The following is a 19,878-nucleotide window of genomic DNA, read 5'->3' as shown; positions in this document are numbered from 1 at the left end:
AATGACATCATCACGTTGCGGCCTCTTCTTTAATGTCACGAGTGGAGCCACAGACGGTTTATCTGGACTGCATTTCCATGAGCATCTATTGACATTAGGCAAGGTAAGTTTATTTGTATAGCCCATTTTTACAGTTTGTCTTAAAGGGCTTTACACAGCATCATGACAACATCCTCTATCATCCTCTCATTAGCATCATGGATTTAGTTGCAAAGCCAATAAATAGCTCTTCTTGTGTGTATTAATAAACTATGTTACGTCTTATCTTATATTAGTGGCATAAAATGATTAGAAAAAGACAATTACATAGTTAATGGCAATTAATCAACAACTACATTTCATGATTGTGACAGCCATACACAGGACAGGACAGGTGACTTGTCCAATGACTGGACCTTTTTCTATTAAAGGGAACTATTCCTTTAATTACATAACATACATACACAACATAACATTTTTGCCAAATTCGCCTATCACCATAATCCCTATAGTCATAGCAGTAGGTCATCACCTTTAGTTCTCGGTGCATGTTGTTTTTTAGATCAGTGGGACAGAGACGTGAGCTGCTCAGTGAACACAATGGAGGTGAATGGTACAGGTCCCCTGTAGCTCATCAAACTCATCAAATACACAACCCAACAACTCCACAACGCTCTGGTGGACAAGTTGTGACCGGCACATTCACCACATATGAGATAATAATGGAACGTTATGTGACAAGAGTTGTTTTAGAGGAAAATGCGTATCCGGAACTACATTCCAGACACGGCTGCTGGGCGGAGTGATTTCAAAAGCGCAAGTAGTTCCAAGTATTTGCTTCATGTGTTGTAGTGTTACATTATTATTTCAATCTCAAAACAACATGCACAGATAATTAAAGGGATAGTTCAACATTTTGGCAAATTCGCCTACTGCCATAATCCCTATAGTCATACACTGTAGGTGTAGGTTCATTACTTTTAAGCTAGGCTCAAGTAAATGGTCATGGAGAGCTAACCACTTTCTTTTTACAGTCTTTATATTGAATCCCTGTAACATCCATGGTTCTTTAAACCTGTCATTCCCTCTGCTCCTGTGAAATACAGAGAAATACCATGTTGGAAATAAACAAGGAGCCGGTCCAGTCAGTTATTCCTTTAATATAAAACAGTAACAGAAATAACATGAGGCCACACCAAAGATGCAGTCTGGTCGAACTACAGGACGAGTCTTTGAAAGCGTTTGCATCTGTCTGTAGAAATAAAACCAGTGCAGCCTACGACTGATGTCTGTCTAGACTCTGTGACTAACAAACACAAGTTACACAGCTGGAGCTACAGCCACAGTAAAGCCACTCGTCAACATGAACCATGCAGTGACATGAAGCTGCTCGAGTCCAGTAGCTTTCGCAAAACGCCATTCTTTGCCTTTAATAATGAGTAAGGGCACAAGGAGAAGAGAGCATGATGGGAGAGGGACTGTTGTTGTCTTCCTAACAGCTGGTTCTGGCTCTGTGGCACAGCTAAACCCGTGACAGTGTGAGGAGGCAGATGGCTGGCAGCCAGTTATTACGACGGAACCGGCTCAGGATTGTCCTCTCCAAGCAAAACAAGTCCTTTACATGCAAATCCACGGAGCGAATCTACGTGTGTGGTTAGAAAAGAAGTCAGGCAGGAATATTAACAAGGTGTACAGCAACATGTGTGTGTGTGTGTGTGGAGGACTGGGTCATGCAGATCCTCCAACAACCACCTGCTCTCAGACCAACACAGAGAGGATTCCAGCAGACGTATTTTGGCAGAGCACTAGTCATAGAGACTTCTGTACATGTGAGTGAGTCCATGGGTCATGGCTGAGTTCAACACACCCCACCGCTGGGAGCCCACACAGGGACGCAACACACTGATTTGATGTGTGTGTGTGTGAGGAAGCTTTGGCATCAAAACGTTGGCTGCGCTGTGTTCAATCAGTGGCCGTGAGCCGACGGTTTATTGGATTTGGTTGAAGTGGTGTCGGATGGCGTCACGTCTGGCTGTGGTGTTGCTCGGTCATGGGTCGGGGGCCTCTCCAGCGTTGCCCTGGCCTCCCGCCGTCCCCTCTGGCTCTCTGCTGCTCACATCTGAGGAGGGCCGACATCTGGGAGCGCCGCTGCCTCTGACGCGTTGTCTGCTGCTGCAGGTCAGAAACACACAGCACTGATCATCATCTTTAATCAACACAATGCATTTGGTGGTTTCTGGAACAGGAGCACAGGCACAGATGAATCCACCTTTTCCAGACTTCACAAACGGTTTTGCTCTACCACCGGAATTGTATGTAACGCATAGATCTATTAACCCTGGGCTTTTGGACCGTGGAAATCTAAACATACAATTCCATCGGAAGAGCAAAACTGGCTTCCGTTTGTGAAGTTGGGAAAAGGGTGGATAAATCAGAAGACTCTGTTGCTAAAGAAGGTTCTGACTGAGTGAAACCAGCGTCGTGGTCACTGCTGCTGTTTTCTGTTTGTGCCATGATCCACAACTGAAGCCCAAATCCATACACACATACAGTATTTCAGACTGTAACCGTGGGCGACGATGCTAACCGTTTCGCCAAGAGTTCAATGACCACTTGGCAAGTGGGTTAGCACGTCTTTAATGGGTGAGTGAGTTTAACTTCAGTACCGCTAACCGCCACACGCTGTCACTTCTCCTTACTGGTACCTCCTGACTGTGGCTATACCCGCGGACCTCTGTTACACCTGTACATATTTCCTCCATTGTTAGAAGCACTAAAATTTTCCTGTTATCTTATTTCAACATCAGTTGTTTGTTTTTGTGGATAGGTAAAGGAGTAGCCTTTCATTGTTGTGTCTTTTTCTATGGAGGAAGGAAGCTGCTGCCAGGGAACAGAAAACTACATTCTGGGCTAAAGTGTGATTTTTGACATTTCCTGTTTAATATTAAATCTTTTTTTTTTTTCCAGTTTTGGTGAGTCTGACTCTCCTCTGCCTTGCTTCCTGCATCATGTGATGTGACAACTAAAACTGAACCAATGTTTGGCGGCCACATTGCTTAGACCTGAAACCTGAACTACAATAATATAATCAGTCATAACAGAAGGGACAACACGGCTGAGTTTATGCAGGTCACAGCGTGTTGTCAGTGCCTCGACGTTATGCTGGACGCCGAAAGTTGCTGCATAGCGTATAACTGGAGCAGAGTGGATGAGTTGTTTTTGTCTCTTTTCAATAGAAACCAGGCTAAGCTAACAGATGTTTGATGCCTCGTATTATGTGCTGGGACCCTGATTGTACTGTTAATGACGTTTGGTGCTGTTCTGAACATTATTTGTGGCTATAAGTGGCTTTTTGATCGTTTGCGCATGGATAAATAGACTGCGCTGTTTGTTATGGTGCGGTCATTGTTTAAGTTGCTACAACTAGAGAAGCTAGCCGTTAGCAGACTTCATCTCTCGAGGGGGGATCTAACTTGGTGTCACGGTGTGTTGGACCATGGCTTAATATTATGCCGGAATATCCCTTTAATGAGTAGTAATTGATCTTGATAAAAAAAAAAATATGTTGTCTGACTTCAGTCGACGTCCCACATACACAGTGTGATCAGTTCAAGCTTTGAGAAGCTGATGTGTTTTCTTGTTACTGAGCACAGCTCCATGTCTCCTCTCTGACCTTTGCTGTCAGCGGTGACGCTGCTGACTCCCTCCACCAGCTCCTTGGCCTCCACAGCCAGCTGGAACGCAGGGTCAGGAAGTGGTGACGGGGTGTCGGGGCTGTCGGTGGCTGGAGACGACCTGTTGCTCCTGACAACACACACACAGGAGGAAGGATTACAACAGCGCTCATACTGCAGAGGTGGGGGCTGATAATGTGACGTTCAGGGTCTCTTACCCGCCTTCTCCTCCAAACAGGCTCGGTGTTGTCAGCACTTTGTGGACGTTCTGAGGAGAGAGATAATGTGTCAGTTTAACAACGTTATGTGACACAGCCAGGGATTTATCAGTGTCATGAGAGAGAGAGAGAGAGAGAGAGAGAGATGAGGTGTTTTCAGATGGAGCTGAGGAGAAAGAGACCTGCACCACTAACAGGTTCCATGCATGAGCTCAGAAGTCAGTACAACCTTGTGTTTGTCTGTGCTGGTTTATCAAACTGCAGTGAGCCCTTCAGCCAGTAGGGGGCAGACTGGCTCCATAGCTGTCTAGTGATTGGCTCAATCTGCTGAGTGCCCAGCGGTCTGCAGCACAGGCAGAGGCAGGACACACTGATCATTATGGAGGGAATTCCCATTTACCACAAATCTTAAGGCCTGATGAAGGTGCTGATGTAATCAATCATCAACAAGCTGCTTCATGTTTGGCTCTTGAGAAACCGACCTATATTGTTAGAAAGAAGAGGACTCTGATTTACAACATGTGGAAGATATTTCTGGAACTGTTGAGAAAAGGAGATGTGAAGGAGGCAGTGGGAGAAGGAGATAATGAAAAATATTTAATTTGTTGTTGGGAATGTACTGTAACCTACATTAAGAATATATATATATTTTTTTACTATTATTTTTATTTTTTCCATTTAATAGGCTACTCATTGCACAGTAATTTGTTGACTAATGCGGTTTTTATTGATTGATTGTTTTTTTTAAATTATTTATCTTTTGCTATCTCAATTTATTTAATTATTCATTTATTTGAAAATAAATATAATATATATTAATACTACTGAAAACAAAAAACAAGCTGCTTCATTTGAAACTGGGAGTTAGTTAGTGAGACTTTATCGTCTCCGAGGGGAAATTCTTTTCCACAGCCACACACACAAACGCGCGTTCAAAAAAATGCCCTATTAGACGCAATCTGTGACTCAATGCAGGAACAGACTGACTGCAGGAGCCTAACCTGAGCGAAGCACAGCAGTTTCTTGTTGGAGATCTCCAGGTGTTTCCTGCTCAGCTCAGACTTCCTCAGCTGACAGTCGACGGTCGTCAGCCTCTTGTTGAGCACCAGCACATCCTCCTGACAAACACACACACACACATCACCACTGTGTCAGCACTCGTACACCATTGATTTTGTTGATGACCTTTTGAGGTAAGAGAGACTGGATCAGAGTGAACTTCAGATCCAGTTGTTTATTTGGCTTTGTTCTTCTCTACCTCCCACCATCAGAAACATCACTCTCACAGCTCTCAGAACAGTTCATGTAATTCTCATAATCTCACCTGTGAAAAGCCTCTGAAACAACCAAAACCTTGTTAATGTGTTGAAAGCTGCTAAGTCAGTCAATCAATGTCAATTAAACCTTTTCACCAGAGCTTCAAAGCCCAAACAGCAAATGTTTGTTTTTTGATAAAAACCTGACTTACTTAAAAAACATATTCAGACATACACTGCAGCAGAGTTTGCAGCCACAGAAAAAGAAGTGTATTAGCAGACCACTGGACTGTCTGTATAGAAATGTATACACAAGACTGTGAAAGACAGAAGAGCCTCAGAACAAGGTTTACTGCTGGACATGAACTCACAACCATCAACTCCTCTTACACATTTGGGAGAGATTATATTAGTTATGGACTAAACTGGGTTGGTAACCTTGATCTTTGACCCCTCTAACCCTAACTGAGCAACCTTACCTACAAATTAAATCCTCCAATTGAACTTTTCAAATCCTGTTCAAACCTGTATCATTAGCAAAACATGAACTTATCGAAACTATCACAGTGTACAATGAGACTACAATGAGAGATTGTAATATACAATCATGTATATTACAGTATATTTATTATTCATGCATTGACATGTGATCAGCTATTTAATGTTGGACTTAGTTGTTCCAGAGTTAAAGAGGAATTGCCGTTTTTTTTTTTACAATCTGGACCTTATTTCTAGCATAAAATACGATCATTTGTAAGACACTTGTAATGACACCAACGTTATCTGGGTGAGTAAATGATCATATTTTATGCTAGAAATGAGGTCCAGATTGTAAAAAGTGGCAATTCCCCTTTAAACTAGTTCATATGTTAGGGACTCTCCTTTTCTGTCACGCCACTCCACTAATCAGATCTCGCTACAATCAGCCAATCACATCGTCCCTGTCATACTTCAGGTGAATCCAGGTGAATGGCTGTGACCTCCTGGAGTCTGATGACCAAAGACTCTCACCTGTCTTTCCTGCATGACATGATGTTATGTGGAACAGAGTCAGGCTGACTCCTGTGTGAAACACACCTTGCCGGGCTCCAGTCCTCGTGCTTGCCTCTTGCTGGACAGCTGGTTCTTCAGGTCTCTGATCTCGGCCTCCAGCAGCTGGATCACCTCCTCGTAGTCCTGCTCAGCGCTGCTGGTCTGCCGCTGCACCGCCTCGGCCTCGGCCGCCTGCAGACGACTCTTCAGACGAGAGTTTTCCTCCACGGTCAAACATGCTTTCTGAAGACAAGAGAATTCTCTGTGGTGAATGTTTCCAAAAATCAACCTCAGCCATGGAATGTAAAACATACAGTATGTCCACCATGTTGAGAGGACCACTGTGGACGCTCATGTCTCACCTCTGAAGTCTTCTGCAGTTCATCCTCCAGAGATTTCTTGCTGTGCTCCATGTCCTTCAGCATCACCTGTAGTAGATGGAGACCAGCAGGGTTTTACAGCTGGGAAACCAGACTACATAACAGATCAACCCCCTCTGACCTCTTCAACATGGTGGATGTCGATAAATCAACAAGCTGAGTGCCACCTCAATATCCTTATATGGCTATTCATGTTAATTGCTGATCACTGGGGGCGTGCTGTTAATTTGCAATGGGTTCATGATCTTACACACGTGCTTACGATCATCCAATGTTATCAAATGTTTGATAGAGAGGTACAGAGGTCCTGTCTGTTATGATGATATCGCCTAATTTACTATCATCACTTTGTGTGAGTGTGTGTTTCTGTGTGTGAGTGTGAGTTCACCTTGAGCTGTTTCATCTGGGTCTGCAGCTGCTTCACCTCCGTCTGAAACTGCTCCATCTCCTCACTGCTGTAGCTGCACTCTGATTCATATGTCTGCACACACACACACACAGAAACAACATGTCCCTGTTCAGTTCTATCACGTTACATTCTCACTACAGACCACCAAGGCAGAGAAAACAGGAACAGTAAAAGGCAAAAACAGACTGATTTTCTTTTTTTTCTGAGGTAGACACCAATATTTACAGATAAAAACCTTGGTATTTAAAGTGTGCATGTTCATACGGGCTCTCTCTGACTCAAACAACTTCTGTTCAGTTTAAGAGGCAATTGTTGGTGCTGTAAATATTCAAAGTTTTACAGATAGTGGACTGTCTTCTGTCTTTAGATCATTAAAGCATTGCTTGTTGTGTTGTGTTGCTCGTTGCCAGAGGCTGTGCAGATTGAGAGAAGCTGTGAGAAGCTGTGGCTGCAGCTTACAGGTGAGTGGAAGGCCGATGTGTCCATCAGGCTGGCTGCTTCATGGTAGGAGAACATGAAGGGACCCGACCCTAGACCCAGCTCCTCCAGGTCCTCCTGCAGGACGCTGCGTATGGCCTCCACAAAGTCTGAGAGTCAGTGGACAAACACAGAAAGGACAATGTTTTCTATGGGAAAGCCAAAGTTCCCATGGTAACCAAGGGGACAATTAAAACAATCTATGGTCAGAAATGGTTCAAATGCAAAGTCTCAGTGATTCAGAGAATTTAAAGAGGTGTTATAAACACCTAACTATTTGAACCATTTTTAATAGAGATAATGAGATATTTAAAAGTTAGTTTGTATCGAGTGCCTTTGAAAGATGAATAAAAGAGCTGAATGGTGTTTCATATTATCACATGTTGAAATTATGTAGATGATGACATAGATCTAAAATAACAGTGACTCTGCTGCACTTTACTTTGTAATACAATAGAGTGGGCTAAAAAGAACCGTGTCGGATGAATATTTACAACAGATTCTACTACAGAATAGATCTGTTAGATGATCATTTAGAGACAGACCTGTAATTGTTAAGGTTGACACCTTTAACCCTCCTGTTGTCCACCTGGGTCAAGGAAGGAAGGAAGGCAGGAAGGAAGGATGAAGGGAAAGAAGGAAGGAAGGAAGGAAGGCAGGAAGGCATGAAGGACAAAGGGAAAGAAGGAAGGAAGGAAGGAAGGAAGGAAGGAAGGCAGGAAGGAAGGAAGGAAGGAAGGAAGGAAGGAAGGAAGGCAGGAAGGACGAAGGGAAAGAAGTAAGGAAGGATGGAGGGAAGGAAGGAAGGCAGGAAGGACGAAGGGAAAGAAGTAAGGAAGGATGGAGGGAAGGAAGGAAGGAAGGAAGGCAGGAAGGACGAAGGGAAAGAAGTAAGGAAGGAAGGAGGGAAGGAAGGACAAAGGGAAAGATGGGAGGAAAGAAGGAAGGGAAAAAGGAAGGAAAGATAGATGGAGGGAGGGAACAGATTGGGTCAAGAAGGAAGGAAGGAAGGGGGGGGAAGGATTGTGGAAAGAAGGAAGGGAAAAAGGAAGGAAAGAAAGATGGGGGGTCAATTGGATCAAAAGAGGAAGGAAGAAGAAGAAAGGACAAAGGGAAGGAAGGAAGAAAGGAAGGGAAAAGGGATTGTGGAAGAAGGAAGAGAGAAAAGGATGGAGGAAGGGAACAGATTGGGTCAGTTTGACCCAGGAGGACAACAGGAGGGTTAAATCAGCAGTTTCAGACCAGCAGCTGATTGGATATAACCTGTGTAGTTTGAAGTGAATTACAAATTCAGACAGATCATATGAAGCCTGATTACTAAACAGCCTCTTGGTATGACCACTATTCATTCTAAACTCAATGAATCATGACAACAAGTCTGACTGTAGTCATCCGTCATGCGGGGGGCTGATCCCAGACATGCTGCACAAAAACACACTGCTGCTTCTTGGTTACACCATGTGACACAGTCAGTCAGTAACAGAGCCTGTGATTTGACAGGATTTCAACACAGATCTTTCACCTTGCTGTGGACTAAACTGGATAGGTGTGTGACTTGTTGTTGTTGTGACTCGTTATGTGTGTGTGTGTGTGTGTGTGTGTGTGTGTGTGTGTGTGTGTGTGTGTGTGTGTGTGTGTGTGTGTGTGTGTGTGTGTGTGTGTTGTGAGTGTGCTTCACCTCCATAGGCCACAGTGCCCTGTGGGTCTGCGGTCAGATTCTGTCTCAACTTCTTCTTCTTTTCTTCTGTGACGTCTAACCCCAGGAAGGACAAGGCCTGAGAGACAGACAGACAGAGACAAAGGAAATGAAGACATGGAGATATTTTGGAGCCAAACTGCAGCAAACTACCTGCTGACAGTTTTTGGTATTGGATTAGTGTTACACAACACAAGTTAGCAGAGAGTCAGACTGTGTTTACAAGGCCAAAGCTGGTTTTTTGTCACCATGACCTTGACCTTTCACTTTTAAGCACCAAAATGGAAATCAGTTCACCATTACATCTAAATGAATTTTAGATGTAATGGTGAACTGGTGAATTTGGGCCAAATTTGAAGAACTCCCCTTGAGGAGGTCACTGTGACTTTTGGCCTTTGGTTTCTGTAGGACTTGAAATACCAATAAAGACCTTGGCTAAGGAAAACTAAACTGAGACTAAATATTCAGCTAAAATGCAAATTCATACAGCGCTCTGCAGCAGTAAAAGCAAAGTGAGTTTGATCCACTGTCAATCCAATCTGAAAGCGCTGAGGAAGAACATTCCACATGTTGCACATGTTGAGGCTTCTCAGGGGGTTTGTTAAAGAGATAGTTCAACATTTTGGCAAATTTGATTTGATGAGGGAAACCAAGAAAATCCCATTAGCCTCCGTAGTGTAGCTCTGAGCAGCTCACGGCTCTGCTCCGCCATTCTAAAAATAGCTTATACCAACAAATAAAGGTAACAAACCGATTGCTATAGAGATTATGGCAATGGGCCAATTTGCCAAAATGTTGAACTATCCCTTTAATAACGACAAGAAACATGGACTTTGTGAATGAAGTCACAATAAACCAAAGCATTTTTACACTATGTTGGATACAACATTCAACCCCTGTCACAGCCATCAGTGGTCTGGACTCTGGACCTCATAGGGCTCATAATCAGTGATATGCAGAAATGTGTATCAATGTGCATCCAAATACTGTATTGTGTTCAGTGACAACTCAATAACACAGTTTTTTTTGTTTAATCTTTCATTGTTATTTTGTCCTTTGTGACATTTCCTCACCTATTACAGTGTCTCTCAAAGCTAAAAATACCCATAATCCACCTCTCCCTCTCTCTATTTTGCATTTGTAAAGGAGCCAACAGATCAAGAGAGAACTGTATTCAACATTGAGTCTCTCTGTCTCTCTAATCCTATTAATGAATTGGTAGATTAGAGGGTCAACCTATGGCTGAGCAGGATCCGGACTAAATTAAAATCAAAGCTGAATAATGGAAACAAAAACCATAGAGAGGCCAGGGAACAAGGCAGAGGGGTGGGAAGCTGGGCGGCTGGAGAATGTGCTGATAGGAGAAAAACTAATGAATACTGTGAGCGTGATAGGGAGAGCAGAGAGAGATCAATAATTAGATGAAGGGAGCGCTCCGGGATACGGGTGAAATGGCACTAGAGCTGTGAAAAAGTTGTAACTGAGTTAATCACATCAAATACTTCCTGATTCCTGTATTAGACTGAGCCCTCAACCACCATCATCATCTCAGCTGTTTATCTCTCACACTCTCACTAGATTTACAGTGATTAACTGAAACAGATTTTTAGATTTAATTGAATTTAATTTCTGATATCAATAAAACCATCCAGTGAAGCTGTTCACTGAATATTTCAGGGAAATCTTTCAAATGTAGGTACAAGCACTAAAGTTGACACAAAGGTGTATTTTAGTTTAATTTTAAATAAAGAGGGTAACTTATCCAGATATGTGTTATTTTGTACATTGGAATCCATCAGACTGGTAATACATGATGTTTTTTCTGCATCAAAAAGGATTTTGACTGATTGTGACTGAACACTGATTGAAATTAAATACTCTGATGACTTGTTCGGTGTGTCGTCCTGAGAGTTTCACTTACAGCACTACAAGCTGCCATCTGCATACTGACTCGGCACATCTGATCTCTCATGAACAAAGTCACTATTATGAAGAAACAAGCTTTGTTATCTGGAGATGACGGGATAATCACCTCTTTATCTGGATAACAAAAAAAATCTCCTGATAATATCTCATTATCTTGGGATAACGAGCTTTGAAATGACTGACATCAGAGCAGCCATGTGTAAAAACATAAACACGATGGTTATTGATTATCACCTTGTGTTATGCAGCAATATGAAAGTCAGTCAGTGACACAGTCACAGTATGAAGAGAGTGGACTGTTAGTGAGTGTGCATCAGGAGGTTGAAGGCGAGACAGAAACTGTGTTCGAAATCATCCACTCATCCACTCACTCCCTATCCCCTACATATGATATAGTGCACTACATCATTTACACCATGTAGGCAACGACAGGAGGAGAATTCGGACACTACACGGTCATTTTCTGACCATCAGCAGATGCGCCAGGTGTTGCTGTGACGTAAGCAGAGGCGCCGAGAATCATGTAAACAAACCCGACACATAGAAATAAAATAAGAAAAAACAGACACTTGCAGGAACATTTGAGGATGTGATTCTGCGTGGTTGTGTTTCTCGGACAATAAACTGTTGAAATATCGAAATCGTTTCTAATCGTTTTTATCGTTTGGTCTACTACTGGGACTACTGTTGTGTGTCCCGACTGGGAGCCGTAACGGTTCTGTGGCTATTAGCTTAGCTCGTATTTACTACATATTCTACTACAGTTTCTTTATTAGATTGATTTAATGCTGCCTCTTATTATTCGGATGCTGCTCGCCCAACTCCTGCTCCTCAGGCGAGGCAAACGGAGCGAAGGCAAATACGTCTGGGGAGTTTATTTGTAAATAATAACCTAAAGAAATCGTAGCTAACATGCTAATTATCTTGCTCGTCTTCTCTGGCAAAACACGATCACATTGCATTGTGGGATACGGGAGTAGAAAGTAGTGTACATCGCTTGTTCACTCAATTTTGCGGTGCATTGTGGGTGTTTTGTCGTCCACTACATTATGAAATCGGCCACTGAGAATTCGAACAACACTACAAAATGGTGAACACAATATATAGTGCGCTACATCCATGATAGGGGGCGATTTACAACACAGCTAGAGAGACAGAGTGGAGTCAGAGAGAGAGAGAGAGAGAAGCAGAGGAGGATTCATGTGGCTGTCTGGGCAAATAAACCTGAAGCAGGAGCAACAGCTCACGGCTTGAATAAACCGCTGCAAACACCACACGCAAGGAGCATCGTGACCACAAACAACTTGTCTGACAAGACTCACCAAGTCTAACTTGTCTGATTTGAGGCGTATGTACGGGTCCAGCGTTATCTTAGGTTTGGCCCCTGTGGGCGACCTCTGGCTGGATGAACCTAGAGAAAGACACAGAAAAAAACAAAACGTGAGGAGAGTGGAGGGAGAATGAAAAAAGAAAAATATGAGGAATCTGGACAGCAGGAAAAAAAACAGTGTCATCAACAATACAGTGTCTGTCTGTGGTGAGGAGACTGTCTGTCTGTGAGGCCACTGGACACCTGGTAAACAACACAAGGAGAGATATCATTGGATAATCTGTATTATCAGAGTGGATGGACCAACATTCTCTTTGGATTTGGTGGAAGTGGGAGGTGTAGTGATAGGGGAGGTGTGTGAGTGGGGGTGGGGATGGAAAGCAGATGATTAAAAAGAGGAGTGGGAGAGAGAGGTTGATGATTATATGGATGGGAGTGAGGGAGAACAGTGTGTGTGTGTGTGTGTGTGTGTGTGTGTGTGTGTGTGGCACAGAGCCCAGGCCTAATATTAATTTGATGAGTTTGTATGTCCCAGATTTGTGTGTGTGTGTGTGTTCGCTGCGGCAAGTGTGTGTGTCTGCACACCCTCTGTTGCTAGGGCTCCTCCTCGTCCTACCCAAAGGATTTACCCCTCTGATTGACAGACCTGCTGTCGTGACAACAGCCATGCTTTAAACGCACACGCGCGCACGGCGCAGCGGAGTAAAGGTCTGTAACCTGCGCCTGGTGTTGGTGCTTCTTTCCTGGAAACAGCAGCTGATGAAAGAATCCCACCTCTCGTTCATCAGCAGCTGGGATGGATAGCGACCATGTGATGATGCTTAAAAGCTCCTTCGCAGCTTCTTGATGTGATGTGTTTGATTAGCAGGAGCGAGGCCGTTTATTCTCAGGTGACGACAGGTGTGCGTGCAAACAGGTTTTACACATAATGACACGCGTCAGTTCATCTGACTAACAGGATTGAACACCTCTGATGATCTCTGGAGGGGAGCTCACGGCTGACCCACCACACGAGAAGCTGTGATGACCCCGACTCAATCTGACAATCCGGTTCCTGTCTGCTTATGTCTCGGATGTCTGGTGTGTGGGTGGGTGTCTGTGTCTCTGTGCCTTCCTGTACTCAAATCATCTCAGTTTGATAATGACTTTGTTTAAAGGGATATTTCCATTTTTTTGCGGGGCAAATTGGCCTATTGCCATAATCCCTATAGTCATAGCAGTAGGTTCATTACCTTTAATTGTCGGTGCAAGCTGTTTTTCGATCGGCGGGGCAGAGACGTGAGCTGCATGGTATTTCCACGTTTCCCTCATCAAACTAAATACACAATCCAACAACTCCAAAACGCTCTGGTGGACAAGTTGTGACCTGCACATTCACTACGTTATGAAATAATAACGTATAATTATGTAACATTACGACACATGAATAAATACTCGGAACTACTTGTGCTTTTGAAGTCACTCCGCCCAGCAGCCATATCTGAAATGTAGTTCCGGCTACGCATTTGCCTCGAAAACAACTCTGTCTCATAATGTTCCATTATTATTTAATGTGCAGGTCACAACTTGTCCACCAGAGTGTTTTGGAGTTGTTGGATTGTGTATTTAGTTTGATGAGGAAAATGTGGAAATACCGCGCAGCTCACACCTCTGCTCCGCCGTTCTAAAAACAGCTTGCACCGACAATTAAAGGTAATGAACCTACTACTATGACTATAGGGATTATGGCAATAGGCCAATTTGCCAAAATGTTGAAATATCCCTTTAACTTCTGAAACCTGTGTCCTCCACTGTTGCCATGGTGTGAAAAAGCATTTGTGTGCCTGAGCAGTATCACTGGTGTTGGGGGGGGGGAATGGGGTCTGCTCACCTCACCACAGACCGCTGACCCTGACACCACCTGGACCTGGACCTGGACCTGGCTAAGCAGTAAGAGCCTGAAGGTGAGATAAGTGGCCACAGCACCCAGGATATAACCTTAGCTGGTCTAATCCAGGCAAATAGGATTGGGGCCGGCTCTGACGACCCTAATCATCAGAGCTGCTGCTCTCATTCACATCAGGACTTTTTCTTTGACTATGAATTGATTGTTTTATATTGTTTGGTCAACAGCTTCATTGAGGTTCTGGCATTTATTCTTCATTACCTCTCAACCAGTCAACTGCAAGTCCTCCATCTGAACTGACACCAGGATATTTCAATCAGACATGGTCAGTCATATTGACTAAGTGTTCTGCACCACATGGTGTCCAGCAGGGTCGTTCACACTAACACGAGGCAGCAGCAGCATCAGAGACAATGTCATGACAATCATGAGTTAGCCACCACTCCAATTAGTTTTTCACCATTGGTTTGGCTCATTTTTCGAAACAGAAATTACATTCTCAAAACAACATGGACAAACCTCCAAACCACTTGGCAAATGTTCACAACAGAATTGTATTTCTCATTCATTTCATCAAATTGTGAATGTCTTCGCACATCTTTGCAAATGATTACATAAGTACAGGTAGCTGCACAATTTCCAAGTGAATAGATCTCGTTGATCTAAACTGATTGTTGATTCTCAGTCTAATGGTTGTTCTCTCCAAAACATGTCAGCATCATTTCATACTATAAGTCATCATCACATGCACAATGGTCTGTTATTCACTTGTCAAAATTAGTCAAGAACATAATACCATGAATACCATATATTTATTTACAGCACTGTAGGCTAATCATAATTTCCCTTGATTTTATGTGTTTATATTACAGTAGGCTACTGTATACTGTATACATTTTCTTTTTACTCTGATGAATGGAACTTACTTTATGTGTGAATACCTTTCCTTGACAGTATGAGTGCAATGTGTGATGTCAAACCTTATAGGCTACTCTTACCCTAAAAATGTTTTCTTCAGTTTTATACACAATTGTATTCTGTTAGCTAGACAAAACAACAACAACAAAACTAGTACAGTAACTATTATCAATGAAGCACTGGGCTCAGAATGCTCCTCTGCCACAGTGACAAAACATTTTGACTTGCAGTGCTCACACAATGCCAAAGGGACGATGCATTTTGGGGGCACTGAGGATTAGTGCCCCCAAAATGAGGATTATTATTTTATTATTTGCCAAATGATCTGAGAGTTTTGAGAATGTAATTTCTGTTTAGAGAAATGAGCCAAACCAATGGAGAAAAACTGTAAGTCCCCTGCAATGTACCGTTTTAAAGAGGTGGCATGTACCAGTCTGCTTTTATAGAGCTGAATTGAATACAAAGCTGTAGCGGGTGTTCTGAGCAGTACACACTTTCAATGCTGTCTCTTGTGTTTTCAGAATAGACAGCACACCTCCATCTCTCCAGCCTATACAAAGAAACAGAGTCCCCGGGCTTAAATTATAAAGTGTCAGCTGTCAGGTGACAGTCATGCACTCCTCCATACTCTGGAGGTATGAATACCTAGTGTGAAACTTTGGCCAGTCCTGGAGATAGGAGGGCGTGTAGCCAGGCTCCATCCTCATCATTTGTTATCCGATTCCTTTCATTTCTCTCCTCTGACTATGTTAATGAGTCTCATGTGCATAATGATGAACTCCCTATCTCCAGCTCTCTCTTTATTTAATGAAGGCCTTTTGGAACGTGTACAGTCTGCCATGTGCTTGTGCAGGGTGCTGATGGATGGGCTGAGCTGCCTGATGTTGATTATGTTTTTACCTCAGCACCACGACGACCCCTTCTGCTTCACTCGAACTATTCAGAGTAGAGCTCTGGCTCTGTTCCTGTTCACTCCGTATACACCAGACTTTGAATAAAGCTCTTATCTTACCACAACCAGAAATACTGGGATGACACAGGTCTTCACCCTCCAGCCAGTCAACATATGAGGGATGGACACTGAGATGGTGTGTAGCCTTATTATAAATAGGTGTTAGGGGTGTGTTAAAAAATCGATTCACATAAGAATCACAATTCTCATTTAATACGATTCAGAATTTATATAAAATGTCCCAAAATCGATTTAAAAAAATAAAAAAATGAAACAAATCTGCTGGCTGTCGGCCTCCATTTCCTTAGAATTTAAAAGGCAGCTGTTTAACTGCAGTATTTTTTTTAATAAAGAGGCACTTTTAATTTTGTTACTTAAGCAATATGTGATATTACTTTTATGCAACAGTTTCAACAATTCCATCTAAGCATGGATAAATGTTTAAGAAATCAATAAATGTGAAAAAGACACTTTAGTCATTCTGTCTTGCAAAGCAGACTGGAGTAGATCATGAGGATCCTTTGCACACTGAGAGACTGAAGCAGAAATCATTATGAATCAAATCGTTTTGAATTGAAAATCGATTTTGAATGGAATCATAGCCCCAAAAATCAGAATCAAATCTAATTGTGAGATAGTAAAAGATTCCCACCCCCCTACTAGGTGTGCACCTGGATAGTGAACTGGACTGGTCTCTATCTTCTACTGGAATTGGCAGAGCTGGATTTTTCCTGAGGATGCTCAGGTCCTTTGATTCCTGCAGTAAAATCCTACACATGTTTTATCAGTTAGTGATGGGCACTGGCCATGAACTGTTTGATGCTGCTGTCTGCTGGGGCAGCAGCATGTCATCATGTGTAATGTCACTGTGGCTGGACACCAAACTACTGTAAATACCGCTGAGAGTTTTCAGGTGAGTTTGTGGTTGTTTCAAACTCTGCTCAGTGTTGTGTGTATAGGCTATTTCCACATTTTAACAGAGTGGTTAAAAATGTAGTAAAAGAATGTGTCGACAAACTAATTTAACGACTTGGCTTCATAGTTTTTCTCTGCCCCCTGTGTTCTTCTTGTTTCTTGATTCTCTGTCCACAACATAGAGTCACTGCTGCTGAAAACAATGACGCATTACACCCAACGTTATTAAGACAGGGCTCTGCTGTGATCCCTCATATTCCTGTGCACTCGTAGGTCCCCTACTGTGCAGTGGTTTCATTTAAATCCCATCCTCTCCTCCCCTCTCTACCTAATCCCCAATCTCTGTAAGGGAGCAAATGTTCCCCGTTTTTCATTCTTGATCAGCAGGGTTTATCTCATACATCTGATACGAGGTACTTCTGGGACAAATCACAGAAAGTCTCAGCTCTGATTTGGCAGGTGTTTACCAGTCCTTTAAAGGTTATTTGATGGCAGAGCTGCTTTGTAAAAAGCCATGGTACAGATGGTGAGGGGGGTTTTTGTCTACCAACAGCAGCTGGACAGTGGTTGGTTGCTGGTGTGTGTCAGTGGAACACAAGCACCAGTACCTCAGAGGATCAACTCACATCAACAAGTCTGCTAACATAAAAAAATGGCCCAAAAAATTCCAAGATCCCTGTCAGCCTGCATAGATAAGCAGTATGTCTAATGGATGGATGGATATTTTAAAGTCCCCCTAAAGAGTCATTTTAAAATTTGTAAAAATGCTCTGTTATGACTATTTTTTGTTTAAAATTGCTTTCCCACAGGGTTAGGGTTTTCAAAAATCCAGATTCTATGAATATCCATGAGTATGCAAATGCGTCATGACTCGCGCCCGCCCACCGCCACCGCGTTGCTAAGTAACGGTGGTGCGCGTTAACGGGGCAGGGGAAATGGAGGAGTGAAGTCAAAACACGAGGTTTGTACCGGGGTTCGAACCCTGATCCCGCATTTCATTTTTTAAATTTTATTCCAGCTGTGTAAGTAGATCATATCACAGTGCATATAACCTGCATGTCTTTGGTCTGTGGGAGGAAGCCGGAGTACCCGGAGAGAACCCACGCATGCACGGGGAGAACATGCAAACTCCACACAGAAGGGCCCCAGCCGGCCGGCAGGTTTGAACAGTGCTAACCACTGCACCACCGTGCCGCCCGCTTCTGATACTAGCTTCTGATACTAGATCATATTATTCAAAAACATGATGCTGTTCCGCCCGACGACAGGTGCCACCTGTTAACAAGGATTTATTTATGTGTGTGTGTGTCTGTGTGTGTGTGGTGTTGTACCTGAAATCTGAATATCTGGTGGGCAGATGTCAGGAGAAGGAGAAGGTGAACACACTGGAGCCGGCTCCTCTGTACAAATCTGCACAGAAAACACACAAATACATTTGACTGTGGAAAAAAATGTGTAGTGTTGCAAGAGAAATAAAAGAGATTAAAACAAACTTTTTTCTGTTTTGCAAATTTAATAAATTTCCTAACTTTGTCTCTCAATGATTAATCATTAATTGACTTTTGAAATAAAACAAAATTAAATAATAATCATTTGGTCTTGTTTTGAATCTTAAAATAGAAGTATTAGGCCTAATGAAAAAACTGCATTGATAAATGCATTTTACAGGAAAGATGAATATACAGTTGAACAAAATTAAATCAAGTAAATTAAATTAAATTAAAGTTTCTCAGCGTATTCACTGATCATCTCAAACTTGAATATACAGTATATCATTTTTCCAGAGGCTTCACTGATAAAATAGAATAGCAGGAAAAGACGTCCATATAGATCCATCCAGCCTTGTTCAGATCTTCTCTCACACAGCAGAGAGTTTTACTGAACCAATGCAAAAGCAGAGATAACAGTATCATTTTTATATAATTCTCATTAATTTAGAATAAAAAAAAATCCCAAAAAGCGGTTCTGAGCTGATAACAAGTCTAAAGATGTGTGGAGACAGAAACCTGATTATTTTATTCAGTCAGAGATTCTGCTGCCCTTTCTCTACATTTGTTCTGTTACTTGCAACACTAATAAATTGCCACTAAATCTGTGAATCGACTGACAAAATGTCCAGAGCCTGTGTATTGGTGAGCTGACCTCAGGTGATCTGATGTGGACTTTTAATCGTCCAGAGCTGTAGTTGGTCCCGGCTGCTCGCTGGACTCCGTTGTGGAGGGATGTGCTGCTAGGAAACAGTCCTTTACCTGGGATGAAGGCAATCTCCACTGTGGTCTCTTGACTGGAGAACCGTAAGAACACAAAGACACAGTGATGTTGTTAGAAGCTGACTACACTCACTGTTAACACTTTACTTGAAGGTATCGTCATGAACGTGTCATAAACGTTATGTCAATGTCATAAAGGTTTATGACTGTTGTCATTAAGTGTCATTCAGTTTTTGTAATGACAACTTGACATTGTTTGGGTTGTCTTGATTATGACAACTTGACATTAAATTAGTTTGGGATGTTCTTATTGTGACAACTCGACCCTCTGGTATCGCTCGTTTAGAATCACACTTATGACATTCGGGGACAAAAACGTCCCCTATAAACAACTGCTCTAAAATGTATCAGATAAATATTTTTTTTCAAATTTTTTTTTACAAATCTTTCAGTCAACTTCTGTTCTTTCCAAAAATACTAAATATTGTATGTTCTTTTTGGTTTTTAATATTTTTATTAGCTATTGAATGAAGCGTGCGCTGGATTTTTGAAAAAAATGACCGAAAATTGCTGATTTTCAATATAAAAAATGATTGGAGGTGAACGATTTTTTACGTGGTA

The 19,878-nt window shown here is 42.4% G+C and overlaps 1 protein-coding gene across 1 annotated transcript in view; it reads right to left on the bottom strand.

Moving 5' to 3' along the window:
• Positions 1-2,027: 2,027 nt before the first annotated feature.
• LOC310989744 (syntaxin-binding protein 4) overlaps positions 2,028-19,878 on the bottom strand; it is a gene marked incomplete at both ends in the record, with an annotated part of 88,904 nt that continues 71,053 nt past the window's right edge. Inside the window, 12 exons of the mRNA XM_083976890.1 lie at positions 2,028-2,215; positions 3,653-3,783; positions 3,872-3,921; positions 4,873-4,989; positions 6,205-6,402; positions 6,522-6,587; positions 6,928-7,020; positions 7,408-7,535; positions 9,104-9,200; positions 12,370-12,458; positions 18,379-18,457; positions 19,190-19,331. Coding sequence (XP_083833016.1) covers positions 2,028-2,215; positions 3,653-3,783; positions 3,872-3,921; positions 4,873-4,989; positions 6,205-6,402; positions 6,522-6,587; positions 6,928-7,020; positions 7,408-7,535; positions 9,104-9,200; positions 12,370-12,458; positions 18,379-18,457; positions 19,190-19,331 — 1,378 coding nt within the window. The remainder of the gene's footprint in view (positions 2,216-3,652; positions 3,784-3,871; positions 3,922-4,872; positions 4,990-6,204; positions 6,403-6,521; positions 6,588-6,927; positions 7,021-7,407; positions 7,536-9,103; positions 9,201-12,369; positions 12,459-18,378; positions 18,458-19,189; positions 19,332-19,878) is intronic.

Source organism: Trachurus trachurus (assembly GCF_905171665.1).
Source record: "Trachurus trachurus genome assembly, chromosome: 8".
NCBI classification, from domain to species: domain Eukaryota; kingdom Metazoa; phylum Chordata; class Actinopteri; order Carangiformes; family Carangidae; genus Trachurus; species Trachurus trachurus.
The sequence above is the reverse complement of the archived record's forward strand: the minus strand, read 5'-3'. Positions and strand labels throughout refer to the sequence as shown.